General features: G+C 40.1%; 1 protein-coding gene across 1 annotated transcript; it reads right to left on the bottom strand.

Moving 5' to 3' along the window:
• Positions 1-204: 204 nt before the first annotated feature.
• CCT4 (chaperonin containing TCP1 subunit 4) lies at positions 205-15,194 on the bottom strand. Its single transcript, XM_041756978.1, has 14 exons — positions 14,918-15,194; positions 12,381-12,433; positions 11,336-11,425; positions 10,296-10,404; positions 9,542-9,684; positions 7,771-7,892; positions 7,382-7,514; positions 6,251-6,390; positions 4,094-4,190; positions 3,903-4,013; positions 3,680-3,810; positions 3,309-3,543; positions 824-937; positions 205-506 (listed from the first exon to the last, which is right to left on the bottom strand). Exons 1-14 carry the CDS (start codon positions 15,042-15,044, stop codon positions 492-494), a joined length of 1,620 nt encoding a protein of 539 aa, XP_041612912.1. The 5' UTR covers positions 15,045-15,194; the 3' UTR covers positions 205-491.
• Positions 15,195-17,313: the final 2,119 nt, after the last annotated feature.

Raw genomic sequence — 17,313 nt, forward strand, 5'->3', positions numbered from 1 at the left:
ACCCAGGTGCCCTCTATACTGTTAATTTTTAAAACAGCAGATATTATCATTTTGATATTTTTGTGTGAATGGGGATTTATCAGAGTGAGGCGCAGATTGGGTCATTTAAAAATTCTCAATACTTCCATAAGAAAAAGAAAAAACAACACCCCACAAAACTTAAAGAACTCAGGATTGAGACCCAAGAAAGTCAACAGGCAAATGTGAATTCATTTTTTTCTCTTCTTACACAGGTTTTTAAAGAATATCAGAAGTAACAGACTGTTGGGGCACAAGGGCCAATAAATTAATCTGCCTTTTGAAATCAAACATTTAATATTTTAATCAAGTTGTATCAATACAATTTTTCAAGCAAGTGCCAACTGGAAGACCAGGCCTAGGGATTCGTAAAGGAAACAAATCTTCCAAACAGCAAGAACACCAAGGTGATCTTCCACTCCAGATGCACTGTTAGTGGCCACAGCAGTACCAGTTGACCGGTGTTAATCCGATTACCGAGTATTTACCTGACAAGAAAAAAACTTGAGTTCCACAACTTGCAATGATAGAATTTTAATGATGAAAAAGGTTCTAGGGCAATTACCAAATCATCCCTATTTTTACAAGTGAGAAAAGACTGTAAAAGTATGAACTGTTATCACCTTGATGACAAGCAAAGTAGTATTCACCACCCTGCTCCTCTCCCTAAAACTCTTAAAATGATTAGAGATGTGTGATACCACTACTTTTATACAAACATGTTTTATTCATTAAGTGTATAAAACTTTAAAAAATATATGCCTTTTTGACCCTGTAGGGAAATTCACAACCTATTTATACTTACCACATCATCAATTTTCAGAATGCTCCGGACGGTTTCAGTTGCTAGAGTCAGTGCACTGACTGAAACCAACAAAGGCTGGACAACCAGTTCCTCCAAAATGTTGGAAATACCACCCTGCCAAATAGCATAAGTTGCATTTAGTGTCTGTAATCACACATATCACCAACTACACTGTTACCAGTATGGCTTGCCTTTCCAACCTAGTTTTCCTTTGCTCTAGTCAAAAGTCAATACTCTCTGCTAAGCCCTTCTGTATATTGTAGGTTGTATTTAACTAAAATGTGGAAAAACCGAATTAATGCTAGATTTTCCTAGTCCTAACCCCAAAACAATTTCTAATTATCTTTAAATTACCCAGGCAAAAATTAGGTAGATAAATCTCATACTAATTAAAAATTGTGAGATCTGGGCAGCCTGGGTGGCTCTGCGGTTTTGCACCACCTTCAGCATAGGACCTGATCCTGGAGACCTGGGATCGAGCCCCACGTAAGGCTCCCTGCATAGAGCCTGCTTCTCCCTCTGCCTGTGTGTGTGTCTCTCATGAATCAATGAATGAATGAATAAATAAATAAAATCTTTAAAAAAAAAAAAAGTGAGATCTTTAATGCTCAAGTAATCCCTGAACCCCAATTCTGAATATAGTTAAGTCTGGTCTGTCCTGCCTTTGTACCTCTCTCAAATCCCATTTTTAAATTGTTACTGCCATTATCTTAGTCCACCTTCTCTCTGGATTATTGCATTATGTTATGGTGGCCATAATGGGCAACAACCATGCTTCCAGTCTTCCCTCCTTAAAATACTTTTTCATCATCTTAGCCTCTTGGTTAAAAAAACATCAGTAGCTCCCAACTACTGGAATAAAAACAAAACTCCCTCATAACTGCCCCAATACTCAAAGGCCTCCTCATTCTAGTTCTTCTGTGAGATTTCCAACCTTCAAGTCTACTATAATGCCAACATATAACCCTCTAGACAAAATGAGCCCTTTCACCTAAAACTTTTGCTTCTCCACCTGAAATTTCCTCATGCCCCCTATTAAAAGTTGCATTATCATAAAGCTTTCCCTAAGCAGGCAGTGCCTTTCCTTTCGAGTTCTAGATCACTTAAAAAATATTACCTTGGACTCTGTTATTTTCCATTATGTACTGTCTCTCTCTTCAATAAAAGTAGACATTAATAAAGCACTAATACAAAAGTGAAGGTTATTACGGCTGTGTTTACCTTACACAATTATACTAGGCTGCTGGCCACAACAACAGAACAGTTAATTATATTTATGTAGTGCTTATGCCAGGCAACTTTAGTAAGAGCCTTCTGGTTGGTAAAATATTTAATCCTAACAACAGGCCTTTGAAGGAACTATGAGTTGTCCCTTTTAACAACCAAGGAAACTGAAGCACAGACTTAAATAACTAAGAGTTACACAATCAATAAATAGCAGTGTTAATGAACAAATAATACTTTTCACTTAAGACATCATCTTCATTCTTATTCATCAGCATAAATTAATCTGCAATTCTCACATTTGGATCTAAGCTTAAAAAAAAAAAAAAAAAAGGGAGGGGCACCTGGGTGGTTCAGCATTTGAGAGTCGGCCTTTGGCTCAGGGAGTGATCCCAGGGTCCAGGGATTGAATGCCACATCAGGCCTTTCTGCAGGGAGCCTGCTTCTCCCTCTGCCTATGTCTCTGCCTCTCTTTTATAAGTCAATAAAATCTTAAAAAAAAAAAGTAGTAATCTCTACAGGGCGCCTGGGTGGTTCAGTCGGTTAAGCATCTGCCTTGGGCTCAGGTCATGATCCCAGGGTGCTGGGACCAGGTCTTGCAGTGGGCTCCTTGCTCAGCAGTGAGCCTGCTTCTCCCTCTCCCTCTGCTGGCTGCTGCTCCCCCAACTTGTACTCTTGTTAAATAATTTAAAAAAATAAAGTCATTTCTGCACCTAATATGGGGCTTGAACTCTCAACCTAGAGATCAAGAGTCATATGCTTTTCTGATAGAGCCAGCCAGGCACCTCTAAACCCAAGATTACTAAAAAAATAAAATAAAATAAAAAATTATTTTCTTTGAAAAAGTTCAGGGGGCAGGGGCAGAGGGAGAGAGAGAATCTCAAGCTAACTCCCCACTGAGAAGGGAACCCAACAAAGGTCTCGATCCCATCACCCTGAGATCATCACCTGAGCCAAAATCAAAAGTTGGATGCTTAATCAACATGGCTCCCTGGGGGAGCCACCCAGGCACCCCCTAAGATTACTTTTAATTAAATGCTTTTCACTCAGGAAACCCTTTGGGTCTCCTCCCTTTTTGGGAGCTCTGTACTCTATCATTCAATAAACTTTACTATCGACTCAGTAAACCTTGCTTTGCTGTCCACCAAAAAAAGAGCCAAAAACCAAAAAACCCACATCACCTTTTCATTTGACAGACATTTATGAAGCTTTTAATGTTTTAATCAACATTTTCTGCAATAATTAAGAATTCAATTATTACCTTTCGGACATTTATGCCGGTAGTTTTTTCTCCTTGGGCATGTCGGTTTCTTAGTTCTGTTACTGTAGAAATGGGATTCAGGCCAGCATTTTCAGCTAGTGTAGATGGAATGACTTCCATAGCATCTGCAAAAGCACGAACGCAGTAGGATTCCATGCCACTCAATGTTCGTGAATATTCAGTTAACCGCAGGGCCAATTCTATCTCTGGAGCACCACCTCCTGCAATAAGAGCTCTGAAATTCACGAATACATTTTTAGTTTATTTTATCTAACAGGAAGCTATGTCTAATAACTTACTACTTCTACCTTAAAAATAGTCAAAATATAGAAACGTCAATATTCAAAATGGTAATCGGTAACTTTTATTACCTCTTCTTCACTAAACAGCGAATAACACATAGGGCATCATGAATAGAGCGCTCAGCTTCTTCAATCACCAATTTGTTAGATCCACGAACAACAATTGTAACTGTTTTTCCGGGGCTTGTACAGCCTGTAATCTTTAGTAAACAAATTCCAAATTAGGTATTTAAAATGAGGGTTAAAACAAACAAAACCCCCAAGTAAATAAAAGCTTTATTACAAACTTTACCTTAAGCAGTTTGCCAGAACCATTTAAATTGACCTCCTCAGCTAACTCAGCTGATCCCAGCATATCAGCAGTGAATTGGTCAATATGAGCAACTGGCTTGGTTCCAATTGTCTGGGAAAAATATCAAACCCACAGATTAATATAAGAATTGATTATTGGATATTCTCAAACAGGTGCTAGGAATATTTTACCTTACAAATGAATTCAATGTCTTCTCTTTCAATATCCTTAACTACCATAATCTTCATCTTATTCAGGAAATGTAATGCAAGATCACTAAGAGCATCTCTAAAATACAAAAATCGGTGATTAATGTCATTGCTAAATTAAAAAAAACTGCTATTCAACTGCTTTTTAAGCCTTCTGTCATATTACTGTTTAAATGAATAATAACTCAAAGTATTTGTGAAGGAATATGCTTTATATGTTGGTTTACCAAGTTTATATGCTCTAAACTTTGAACGTTTCCAATGGATAATATTCAAATGGACCCCGGCAACACTATTTGTAAAAGACACAAAAATTGTCAGTTTTTTTTTTTTTTTAAGGATTTTATTTATTTATTCATGAGAAACACAGAGAGAGAGACAGAGACAGGCAGAGACAGAAGCAGGCTCCATGTAGGGAGCCCGATGTGGGACTCGATCCCAGGTCTCCAGGATCATGCCCTGGGCTGCAGGTGGTGCTAAATCGCTGAGCCACCCAGGCTGCCCAAATTGTCATAGTTTTTAATACTAAACTAGTATATCTTTAATAGTTAAAACTTTATCCATACTTCATGAATTTAGAAGTATGATTAATTCAAAACACTACAAATTTATGCTTTCTCACAAATTATCTGGAACAAACCTCTGGAAAACCTGTGACATTGGAGGGGGTGAATATTACGATCTCTGTTTTATAGATAAGCTACCTAAAATTTGAGAACAGCTACTTAAGGTCACTACCTATGCTATGACTTGGTAGAACCAGGTAATCTAACCCTTCATCAAGGCGTCCTGTTTGTCAAGGTTTCTTTTTTTTGGTCAAGGTTTCTATATAAAATGATCACCCATAGTACTTTCTGGCATAACACTATTAATAAAGCACAAGGGAGGGATCCCTGGGTGGCGCAGCGGTTTGGCGCCTGCCTTTGGCCCAGGGCGCGATCCTGGAGACCCGGGATCGAATCCCACGTCGGGCTCCCTGTGTATGGAGCCTGCTTCTCCCTCTGCCTGTGTCTCTGCCTCTCTCTCTCTCTCTGTGTGTGACTATCATAAAAAAAATAATAATAATAAAGCACAAGGGAATGTGTCTACTTACTTGAAGAAAACAAAGAAAAAAAAAAGATCAATTCTCAATTCAAACTTCGGGAAATTCAATCTATGAATGATTTACATTCCCTTCAAAGAACTTCTAAATTTCAAGGCAAGCAATTTCATGGGTGTTTAAATAAAAGCCTCTCTCAGGTAGTTAAATTCTAGACCAAACTAACCTTTTAAAAAACAAAGCATTCCATTTGCTCGATATTTAGGATCTTGGTCTAGAAAGAATATACTGTTGACCCTGGAACAACATGTAGGGGGATCACCTCCCTCTCTCCAGTCAAAAATATGCATACATTTTGACTTCCCCAAAACTAATAACCTGTTGACCGAAGTCTTACTGATAACACAGTTAACCAATATTTTGTATGTTGTGTGTATTATATGCTCTATTTTATAATAAAACTAAAGAAAGGAAAACATTAAGAAAACCACGAGGAGAGGCGCCTGCCTGGCTGGCTGAGTTGGAAGAATAAATCGACTCTTGATCTCAGGGTCATGAGTTCCAGCCCAATGTTGGATATAAAGATTACTTAAATAAATAAAACTTAAACCACGAGGAAAATACATTTATAGTACTGTTGAAAATATCCACATAAAGTGGACCCACACAGTTCAAACCTGAGTTGCTCAAAGGTCAACTGTATATCCCACACATTTAAATTATCACAATGGGAAGAGAACTCACTTTAAGAGGATTCATCAGAATACAGAATACAGTCTCAAAATGTAGATTCATTCTATATTTCTAGTGATTTACCCACTCCAAATGTTTCCTAAGAAACTGCTAGAGGATCCAAAATAAATGGTCATTAAAAGGTGAACAAAATAGGGGATCCCTGGGTGGCGCAGCGGTTTGGCGCCTGCCTTTGGCCCAGGGCGTGATCCTGGAGACCCGGGATCGAATCCCACATCAGGCTCCTGGTGCATGGAGCCTGCTTCTCCCTCTGCCTGTGTCTCTGCCTCTCTCTCTGTATGACTATCATAAAAAATTAAAAAAAAAAAAAACCCTTTAAAAGGTGAACAAAATAAATAGCCCCTTACCTCAGGATAGACTTCTGTATGAGGAGGACATTACATCCTGTTTTTTTAATTTGCTTCACTAAATTGAGGATATAGGCTCTCTCCTCCCGAAGCACTCGATCCATCTGGACATAGTCAGAAACTACAATTTGATTATCCATCTGTTGAAAAAAAAAAGATATTAATAAATTGCATTGTAAGAGTTTTTAAGTGAAAAGGACATTTAAAGAAAATATTACGTATCACGTAAATCCAACCAAAATACCTAATAATAAACTATACAGACATACACAGAAAAGATCTAAGAGGATGAACACACACCAACCTTAGCTCGGGTCTTTAACATTCATCTATACACCCTGTTGTCTTGATTATATTTTTTGCAATTACATTTTTGGTAATTGTAAAATGATTATCCTATTTCCTGACTATGTCAATTTTCTTCATACAATTATACGCATCACTGAAGTAATTTCAGTTGCACCCTTTTAACTCTATGGCTTGTTATAAAAACTGGTATGCCGAAAGGAGGTACCAGGGAAAAATTAATCAAAGGTGTATAAAAGAACATTAATTTTTCAAATGGTTGAACTTTTGGGAAACATGAATCAACAGGAAACCTGTTTCCCAAAATGACGTAAGAAAAGAGCAATTCTTAGTGAAGTGACAAGATAAGCCACTCCCTTTTGGAAATAGCATTTATGATTAAAAGATAAGAAAATACCTTTAAAAACATTTCTTTAAAGTATAAATAGTAAGCTGTTTTCAAGTTTCATTTGTGCAAAAGTAAGATTAGAGATCTGCCTGCTGCTATAGGATGGGTGGAGATTTTTCAGAAACCTACAAAGAATCTGGAAATCCACTTACACTCTTACAGAGTTTTTTATTTTTTCATACACAGTACCCCTATTGTTATTTGCCTTCACCTATGATGTCAATGCTCAATTTCAACAATAGCCAATTGAAGGTATACATCCCTCCTGTCTGGTATCCAACAATTTCTATTTTTGCCTCAATCTTACTATTTCCTTTTGAAATCTATGGTTTTTATCACTATTAACAGTATTTTATTTTTATAATAATAAACAAAGGTCTGAGCTATTAGAACATCACACACATTACAAGGAACCAGTTTCATTTGGTTTTACTTACATCTGTTTTGGGAGCAGATAAGCAAAACTGAATAAGCCCAATCTTAGCCTTTTCAACTCTAGTTATGCCAGAATTTGCCACCTTCTGAGTAAGTACCAGCCCTTCTACCAGCTCACAGTCATCAATTGTCCCACTAAGAAAAAAGGAAACAAGCAGTAGACAGTTAAGAGGGTAGAAATCTGAGATTAAGAGATTGCCAACAGATTAAAAATCACCAGTCCGATAAAAATGTGAGCCTCCCATGTATTATTTCCCCAATTCCTGAACTTGTTTGATCATACTTGAAGATGGCCTTGCCATCATAATGAAATAAACAAATTCCTGAGATTTTTACGTTAATACCAGTTCTTAAATTAATTTTTATTAAAATTATAATTAGAAATGCTTACCCAAGTTTCTTAACTATTTTAATGTCTCTAAGATCTACACTAGTAGCCGTGGCTGGGTCAATAACTTTCATCACTGCATTTACACTCATTGGAGAAAGCAGACTTGAATACTGAGACACAACCTAGAATTAAAAATAATAAAATCAGCCTCACAACAGAAAAAGTCCTAGTTCTTTAACGACAAACATCTTCAAGAAGTAATCACTTTTTTTGGGTGGCAGGGGGAGAGTGGGACAACACGAGACAACATTCCCTATGAACTGTCTTTTCCACTCTAAGTCATCAGTCACCAAGGGCACAAAATATGGAGGTTTGTTTTCCTATTTTATTAACATACTAGATGGACCTACCTAGATTACTCATAATTCCATAGTAAATACAAAAATCAAATCATACATAGATGTTTCTTATCTAAAATGAATTTGTGACCAAATGCTATAGATGTCCACCCTTAATACTGAGGGGCTAATAAAAATAACTACTGGCTAATACTTACTAAGCTCTTAGTGTGGTCTTAGCTCTTTACGTTTATATACTCCTTCAATCTTTAAGATTTCATTAATTCATGAGAGACACAGAGAGGCAGAGACACAGGCCGAGGGAGAAGCAGGCTCCTCGCAGGGAGCCTGATGTGGGACCCGATCCCAGGACCCCAGGATCACACCCTAAGCCAAAGGCAGACGCTCAACCTAGGCGTCCCCTCCTTCAATCTTGATGAAGAAATTCAAAGAGTCACAAGTTTAGTCAAGTGATGAACCTAGCACTAAACCCAAGCAGTCTAGGCTCTATGACCAATGCTTGTTAACCTCACTATTCTGTCTATATAAGATCTGGGGAAATTAAAAACATGTATGTCACTAACACTATCTAGCTCTCCACCTAACACTGGAAGAACATGAATGTTCAATACAATACTGATGAGAAAAATGGGAGGGGGGGGGACACAGGACATGATAGAAAACAAAAAACATGAAGTATGCAAGAAATTTAAAAAAAAAATCAATGCTTTAAATTTGAAAACAAAGAAAACAGCATTATTACTTAGGACGGACCGTGGGCAAACCTGTTCTGGGTTCCAATCTTTGCTTATCCCTTACTGACAGATCTTGGATCATTCATTCATTTATTTTTTAAGATTTTATTTATTTATTTATTCATCGAGTCAGAGAGAGAGAGAGGCAGAGACACAGGCAGAGGGAGAAGCAGGCATCATACAGAGAGCCTGATGTGAGACTCGATCCAGGGTCTCCAGGATCACGCCCTGGGCTGCAGGCGGCGCTAAACCACTGCGCCACCGGGGCTGCCCTTGGATTAGTTATTTAATTTCACTAGATCTATTTTCCCATCTATAAAATGATGATAGTTTATTTGAAAGCCTTGAAAGAGCAAATCTGACCTGAACTAATTCAATTATATAAATAACTCCAGTAACGTAGACACTCCAGACCTAACCTTTATAAACTATAGTAAGGCAGCCCCGGTGGTTCAGTGGTTTGGCGCCGCCTTTAGCCCAGGGTGGGATCCTGGAGACCCGGGATTGAGTCCCATGTCGGGCTCCCTGCATGGAGCCTGTTTCTCTGCCTCGCCTGCTTCTCCCTCTGCCTGTGTCTCTGCCCCCCTCTCTCTCATGAATGGATGAATAAAATCTTAAAAAACAAACAAACAAACAAACAAAACTGTATAGTATCAAAAAAATCACAACTGAAGAGTTACAAATCTTAACAAACTTTAAAAAGTAACTATACAATGATCCCTTAAGCACTGGTCTCACCTTTGAGTTCAAGGAAGTGGTAGCACTATTTAATAAAGTTTCTCTGTCACTCAGTTCCACAGGTCGAGACATGTCAGTCAAGATTTCTATACCCTTTTCTAAAGCCTTCTGGAATGACTCAGAAATGATGGTTGGATGAATCCCTGTTGTTAAAAGTTGGTTATTATAACAGATAAACTTCACTTATTATTATATTTCTTAAAATGTGTTGTTCATTATAATTTAAGAGTATTAATTTTTAAATGATCTAAATTAACTTATGCTTCCGTTATAAATATAACAATCTTAACAACCTTCGCTGCATCATGGCTAATATTTTATTTCCATTAATTTGGAATAATCAATTCTTCACTCGTGGTATTAAGGTGAAAACAATTTTTTTTTACTTTTTCAAAACACGACAAATCTAGGTAAGAAATAAAATAAGTGACTAGAGAGTCTCTACTATGATTAAGCATTATTTACCGGAAGAACCCATACTACCTCTTCCAAATCACCCATCTCATCTAGAGCCGAAGATTAGTACCACCACCACAATTTATTTTAGAAAAGCAAAATTCTATTAAGTTCCATTTAAAATGAAGCCTGGTTAAAAAAAAAAAAATCTTACTCCTATGATAAACACAGCAAAATGCAACCTAAAAATTCCTAATAAAATTAGAAAATTAGTTATTCCAAATTAAGTATCAAATCTATTACTTAATAGTTTTTTTTGCCTTTATTTGTAATAAAACATATCATGTCTCCTACCTACCTTTCTGAAGAAGCTTGGTACAAGAATCTAAGAGAGAGCCAGCAATGATGACCACTGATGTGGTGCCATCTCCTGCTTCTATATCTTGTGCCTTAGACAGCTCGACCAGCTAAGTCAACAGAACATGCTAAGTTACTCAATGAGAGATGTGAAGACCCAATAACATCTAACTGAAATATAGAATGACCTTCGTATGAGTGTCAAAAACAATTTGATTATCAACCCTGTATGATTTAATTCTTGATTTCTCAGGTTTATTTCTGAGTTTTATTTTAAAATGATGATTAATATATTTGTGACACACAAAATTCTGCTCATATACTCCCTATAAGAATCTATGATATGATTTCAAGTTCAGACTATGGGTTTTAAATCTTTTCTTCCCAAGTACCAGAAGTTCCTCTCAGAAAGTGTATATGTTATACCATAGGTACCCTGTAGACTTAGAAGCTAAATAATGGGGCATTCTAGGAGACAAGTGTCAGTTTGGAGTCCTTTGGAAGTTTATCGGAATTGACCCTGTATAAGCATAATCTGATTCATTTCAAAAATCATCTTGACATAATCAAACATAACTTTTCAATAGAAATTTCTTTTTGCAGATATGGTGACTTCTCACTTGACCCTAGGGTCATCATTACACTTAGTTGAATTGGTTAATTGTTTTTTTGTTGTTGTTGTTTTTAATAAATCTTACTGTTTATGTTTGACACATGATTTGTTTTTTGCACACAATTAAGACTACATTGCTCTTTTCCAATACCCCTGAACTAATAACTTTTGCCATTTCATGTTTTTTCTCCAACTATATATATATATATCACATTCCTATGGACAAGGAAATTCATGTATTACAACCTCGCTCTGAATAACATAATGTTAGACACACAATGTATCCTATAAACATTCCTGTTTAACATAGAAAAAAAGAATTTACAATGATTAAATTATAGAATGTGATCAAATAAAACAAATTTATTTACAAATATTAAACCAATAATACTTAAAAAAGAAAAAACCTTATCTAAAATTGTACTTACCATTCTGGCTGCTGGATGTAACACTTGCATTTGTTTAAGAATGGTAGCACCATCATTTGTAATGGTCACATCGCCTTTTCCATCTTGAATCTGCAAAATTTCGTTTTTTTAAAAAAAGCTGCATTTCAAAAATTTTATTTTCTTTACCCAGTACTATGACACCCTAAAAGTTCTACTAACTTTAAAGCTTCTTAGTAGAGATGTTAATTTATGTTTGCATAGCTTACAGTTGTGCTTCATTTCCAATTCTCTTCCCTTACATTAGTATAGTGACGTAAGAACACACAGCAACAGTCTAATTTTACAACTGAAAATACTTGGCTTTACTCTATTTTTTTATTGTTTGAAAGTGAAAGAAATCTAGACATATACAACATAGAGCAGAAATAATACTATGAAGAATTACTAGTACTCCTGGGTTCAGATCCATAAGAAATGATTACCATGGATCTCCAAAAAAGAGTGCACCATGAACGTAGTGAATACAAATCTTACAAACACAGTAATCTGTGTCTTAGTATTTTCAACAAAGGCTATACAGCATTACTAGCAAGGATGGATTTTAAAATATCCAGAGGGAATAATGATCTGTATATCATCCAGACAATCTTTCATATTGTTTATCTCTCCTTTTGGATGTTAATTAGCACTGAATTTGAGGGTATATTTATCAAGTGACTGGAATGCTCTGGAATGTTTTATGTTGCCAGTCAACCACACTAGAAGAACAAGTCAAATTCTACAGACCAATGTAGGGTCACAGTTATTTCAATAAGGAACAATTAACTCAAGCGCTTAGAGCTATAGCCTTACTCTATTTTCCATGTAATACAACAGGTAACTACTTTTGTGAATGTAATTCGTATAAAAAGCATTAAACAAAATACAAATTATACTGGAGTCCTGCTCACCCCAAAGCAATCTATTCTTCCAAACTCTCAAAGTACCTTTCTAACACTTTTTAAGCAGCACATCTTAACCCTTATTGAGATTCTGCAGTGTGGACAATAGGATTTTAATACATAATTATAATTCAGCTTTTTACCATTTTATCCATTCCTTTTGGTCCAAGGCTTGTTCTAATAGCATCAGCAACAGCTGTAAACAGAGGGAAAAAAATCAAGATGCTTAAAGCAAAGTGTTTCTCTTCTCAAATGATCATTTGTCCTTAACAGGATATGATATACAAACATTTACTGTGTCCATTAAAAAAAAAATTCATTATTTATTAAGAATATACTGGAAACAATGATTTATTCTTTTTTGATTGTAGGACACTTCACCTTTTGTTGTTAAAGTCACTAAACACTGGCGCCCTGCCTACCGCAGAATCATTTTTGAGGATTTACCTAACCCTCCTCTAGTATCAAAATAAGATGACCTCTGGATGAAGGCTGTATTTTTCTCCATTCCTTAAAAGAACATAAGCAGCAACAGGGGAGGCAAGACTTCCTAATATACTATGTATAATTCCACTTATTTGTCTATTCTGTCTCCCCTAATTATAGATTGAATCTTTGAAGGCAAAGTTTTTTGTCCACCAATGTGAAGCTCGTATAAAGATGGCCCACAGTAAAACATCCTTTGCCATCTTCTACCTTGCCACCAAATAAGCCCAAACAAAAACCCCAAACCAAAATCTAGGTTTTAATAATCATCATTACATTATAAAACACCTCCGGATACACAGTCTACCCTTCCAATGTTACATGTTCTTATTAATGCTTCCTAAGAGTGTTTATTAGTCCACTTAAGGGAAATTAGATTTGATGAACACTCAAGTCAAATCCCCTTTTGAGAAGCCCAGGACAAATAATTAGGCCTTCCCCTTCCTAAGATACCACCTCACTCAATATACACAGGGCTGAGATTGTGCCCTAATCACTGTAGACTCCACAACCAGCATCATACTCCCCCTCCCTTTATTGTGTGAATAATAAAGATCTTAAGAAAATGAAAGTATTTGCTATAATTAAAAATTATTTTCCACTTAATTATTTCATAATTTTGGGCTTCTATTCCTAATTAACCAGGCAATATTATGCTTTCAGGCGATTTTAGTGGACTCACACGGCCCAGGTTCTACAAGCAGACCAACTCACTTTAAGATTGCCCTCACATTTGTCTACATGAAGTTAGGACAACGCACCCTAACCAAAAAATAGAAAAGGATTTTAGACTGATTACATCACCAAAGGTGTCTGATTGTGTATCATTCTGTGTGGCACACAGTAGGGTCTGTTACAGGACCCATGCCGAACAGTACCAGAACTAGCATTTTCTGTGTGTCTATACGGTTTTTACATGATCAACCAATTTGGGGAGATGAGGGGGGGGGGAAGCACCATTTTGAGGTAACATTTAAATAAAAAACTGGCTCCCTGAATTAAACCAAAACTACACCTAAACGAAAGCAACTTTTCTTGACCAAGTTGGCTAGGTTTTGTCTGATTTGGAAAAGATTAGTTGTGCCCCTGAGTTCTCACTGAAAAGGTCATGTTCACAGATCATTCACCCGACCTCCTCTCACCAGGCCCTTCCGAAGCATTTCGCCCCATCCTGCCCTCCCCATCTCACTTCTCGCATCTTCATGCGCTTTATTCTCTAACTGTAATGAAACTGGATTATAAGGCTCAATAAGCATCAGGTAAGATCTCTAGGCCTTTGTTCTCATTTTTCCTTCCAGACTCTTCTGTCTCAAATCAACTATACTTAATTCTCACAACTCTAAAAAAAAAAAAAAAAAAAAAGGTCAGCCCAGGTGGCTCAGCAGTTTAGCACCGCCTTCCGCCCAGGGCGTGACCCCGGGGTCCCGGGATGGAGTCCCACTTCGTGCTCCCTGCATGGGGCCTGCTTCTCCCTCTGCCTGTGTCTCTGCCTCTCTCTCTCGATCCCTCATAAAATAAAAATCTTAAAAAAAAAAAAAAAAGCGAGAGAACACCTTCCCCAGTTTTAGGGGTGAGGAAACGTTAGCCAGAGGTCGAAGGTCACAGAGCCACGAAGCAACGGTCACAGAGAACGGTAGCTCGGGTCTTCATCTCCATCATACTCCGACCTAGTCTGCAGAACAACGAAGCGCCAACGCGCCGCCAACACTTCCAGGCCGGCGGGGGCCCGGCTGCACACGCACCCTGGGCGGAAAAGCACAGGTGGCTTCCCGGGAGCTCCAGCCGGCAGCGAGGCCTCCCCCACAGCCCAGGACAAAGGGCGCCGCCCAACCGAGGCGCCAGCCCCCTTTTCATTAGTCGAGCCGGGAGCTTCTTTACGTGGTATCCTTGTAAGAACACCTGAAACCTAAACTGCATTTTGCAAAAGACGTTCTCGCAGGGGAACTAACGACAGCGCTGCCGCGGCAGGTGCCCAGGCCCGCCGTCTCCGGCAGCCCGAGGAACCGCCGAGGGCGAAAGGCTGCGGGCGTCAGGGCCCGGGCCCGGACCGGGCGGCGCCGGCGACCCCGACAGAGCGCAGCAAAGCTCGCTGCGGACCATCCCGGCAAACAAGAGGCGCGTTGGCAACCCAAGTCCGGGGCCGCAGCGCAGAGCTCGGCCCGCACGGCCTCGGGCCAGACGCCGCGAGCGGTACCTTTGGCCGCGGAGATGTTGCTGAAGCGGATCTGCGCCGGCTTGTCGCGGTCCTGGTAGGCGGTTTTGCTGCGGCCGCCGGCGCCTGCGGCGGGCGCCCCGCTCCGCGGAGCCGCGTTCTCGGGCATGGCCAACTCGGCGGGGTCTGCGCGGGCCTGGGAGGGACGGATGGACCCGGATTCCTGCCGGCCGCCGACGGACGGAACGCGCCCGCCGCCTTCACGAAGCTTCCAGAAAGCGGCGCGGGCGCCGGGAGGAGGCGGAGGCGGGGAGGGGGCCTGCCGGGCGGCGTCGCGCCGACGTGACGTATCGGGCTGCCCGCCGCGCGCCGGGGCACGGGGACGGGGCCGGAGCCGGGGCGGTGGCTTTGTGTCCCGGGAGTGCTGGCCGCGGGCCCGGGGGTGCAGGCGCGATGGGGAAGGGGAGGCGGGGGGCCCCTGCGAGGCAGGCCGGACACCCCGCGATTTTACAGGCGGGCGTTGGGCACCCACCTCGCGCGCTGCCCGGGCCTCCGCGGGCCGCGAGGTCCTTCGGTTAACGCGACGCGCCCGAGCCACGCACGGGGAGCCCAAGCCTTTCGGGCCAGTTACGATCATTTAGTTGTTCTGTGCCAGGGGCATGGCTAAAACCTTGGGACTCTGTATCTCCTTTAACCTTCACGATAAGTCCATGAAGTGGGCGCCCTCTCCCCCCCCCCCCCCAGATCTGATAACGAAACACCAAGCCCCGGGTCAGCCTGGAAGTAGATTGAAACCGTATATTCCATGGAGAGCAACGGCTTCCCAGGTCATGAGTTAAACCGCCGGGCTCCCGTTAACGCTGTTTTTATCAGGGAAGTTCCTAAAGCAGGGATGCCTGGGATATATGGTCAAGGACGGTTGTTGCAAAGCCCTTAACCCTGTGAGCGCTAGGGGCTTTGACACACCTTGAGGAGATTAGCCCTAGAAGGTGAACCTTCCCAAGTGCTCTCTGGTCCACATGCCTTTGATGCTGGCTGTTTTTATTTTTTATGTTTTTGTTTTTACCTGGGTGGCTCATTGGTTGAGCGTCCGCCTTTGGCTCAGGTCCTGATGCTTCGGTCCTGGGATCCAGTCCTGCATTGGGCTCCCCGTGGGGAGCCTGCTTCTCCCTCTGCCTGTGTCTCTGCCTCTCTGTGTCTCTCATGAATAAATAAATACAATAAAATAAATAATAAAAAAAATAAAAAGCTTTATTTATTTTAGAGAGAGGCTGTCTGTGAGAGCGAGCAGAGGGAAGGTCAGAGGGAGAGGGAGAGAATCTCTAGCAGAGGCCCTGCTGAGTGCAGAGCCCGTAGGAGGCTGCGTCTTATGACCTGTGAGCTCATGACCCAAGTGGAAACCAAGCTGATTTCGCTTTTAGAAAGAACCAGACTTCTATGATGTAGCTCATAAGTACCCTATAATTACTTGTTAAGACAACTGATGTGCAACAATGAATATAGCATTTATCTGGGGTGCAAAATCCTGGCTTGAATTCTATTTTGCTACTTGTTAACTATGTGATTTTGGGCAAGTCATTTAAGTTCTCTGGGTCTCCTTTTCCTCACCTATATAATAATATTAAATTTCATGATCTCTAAAGGCTAGACTCTCCTAATTTTTTTTTAAAGATTTATTTATTCATGAGACACACAGAGAGGGAGAGACACAGGCAGAGGGAGAAGCAGGCTCCCTGCAGGGAGCCGGATGTGGGATCATGCCCTGAGCCAAAGGCAAGATGCTCAACTGCTGAGACACCCAGGTGTCCCCTGACTCTCCTAATTTTTAAGGAGTAGATCTATGAGCCGTAAAGGACAGAGCAGAATTTGGAAGATGCCATTACTGGGTTTTTGGGACAGTTCCCATGGGTAAGACAATTGCTTTAATTATCTTAAAGGTTTCAAGTTATATATTGTATTGTTCTGCAACAGATCAGAATTACTTTTTAACCTCCCTGGACTTACCCAATAAATAAGTGCTGAAAATTTGTTTGCTTAACAGTGTTGATATACAGTAATTGCCTACAGAATGGGATTACATTATTAAACTGTGCAGACTTTTGTATGCTATGCAAAGCACTGTTGCTAGTGAAGGATGGAGATATTGAAAAAATCCTGTCAGGGATCTCTGGGTGGCGCAGCGGTTTGGCGCCTGCCTTTGGCCCGGGGCGTGATCTTGGAGACCCAGGATCGAATCCCACGTCGGGCTTTCTGCATGGAGCCTGCTTCTCCCTCTGTCTTTGTCTCTGCCTCTCTCTCTCTGTAACTATCATGAATAAATAAATAAAATTTAAAAAAAAAAAAAAGAAAAGAAAAAATCCTGTCAGAGCCAAGGAGACACAAAGCGTATATGAGAATGTTGGCAATAGCAATAGCCTTATAGAATTTCTTTAATGATT

This window comes from Vulpes lagopus, chromosome 5, assembly GCF_018345385.1.
Source record: "Vulpes lagopus strain Blue_001 chromosome 5, ASM1834538v1, whole genome shotgun sequence".
Taxonomy (NCBI): Eukaryota; Metazoa; Chordata; class Mammalia; order Carnivora; family Canidae; genus Vulpes; species Vulpes lagopus.

Coding starts and splice junctions, on each gene's coding strand:
- CCT4 (XM_041756978.1), bottom strand. CDS start 15,044: ATGCCCGAGAACGCGGCTCCGCGGAGCGGGGCGCCCGCCGCAGGCGCC. Junction 10,405..11,335: donor TACATCCAGCAGCCAGAATG/GTAAGTACAATT, acceptor CTGTTGACTTAG/CTGGTCGAGCTGTCTAAGGC. Junction 938..3,308: donor CCGGCATAAATGTCCGAAAG/GTAATAATTGAA, acceptor GCTATTTGGCAG/GGTGGTATTTCCAACATTTT.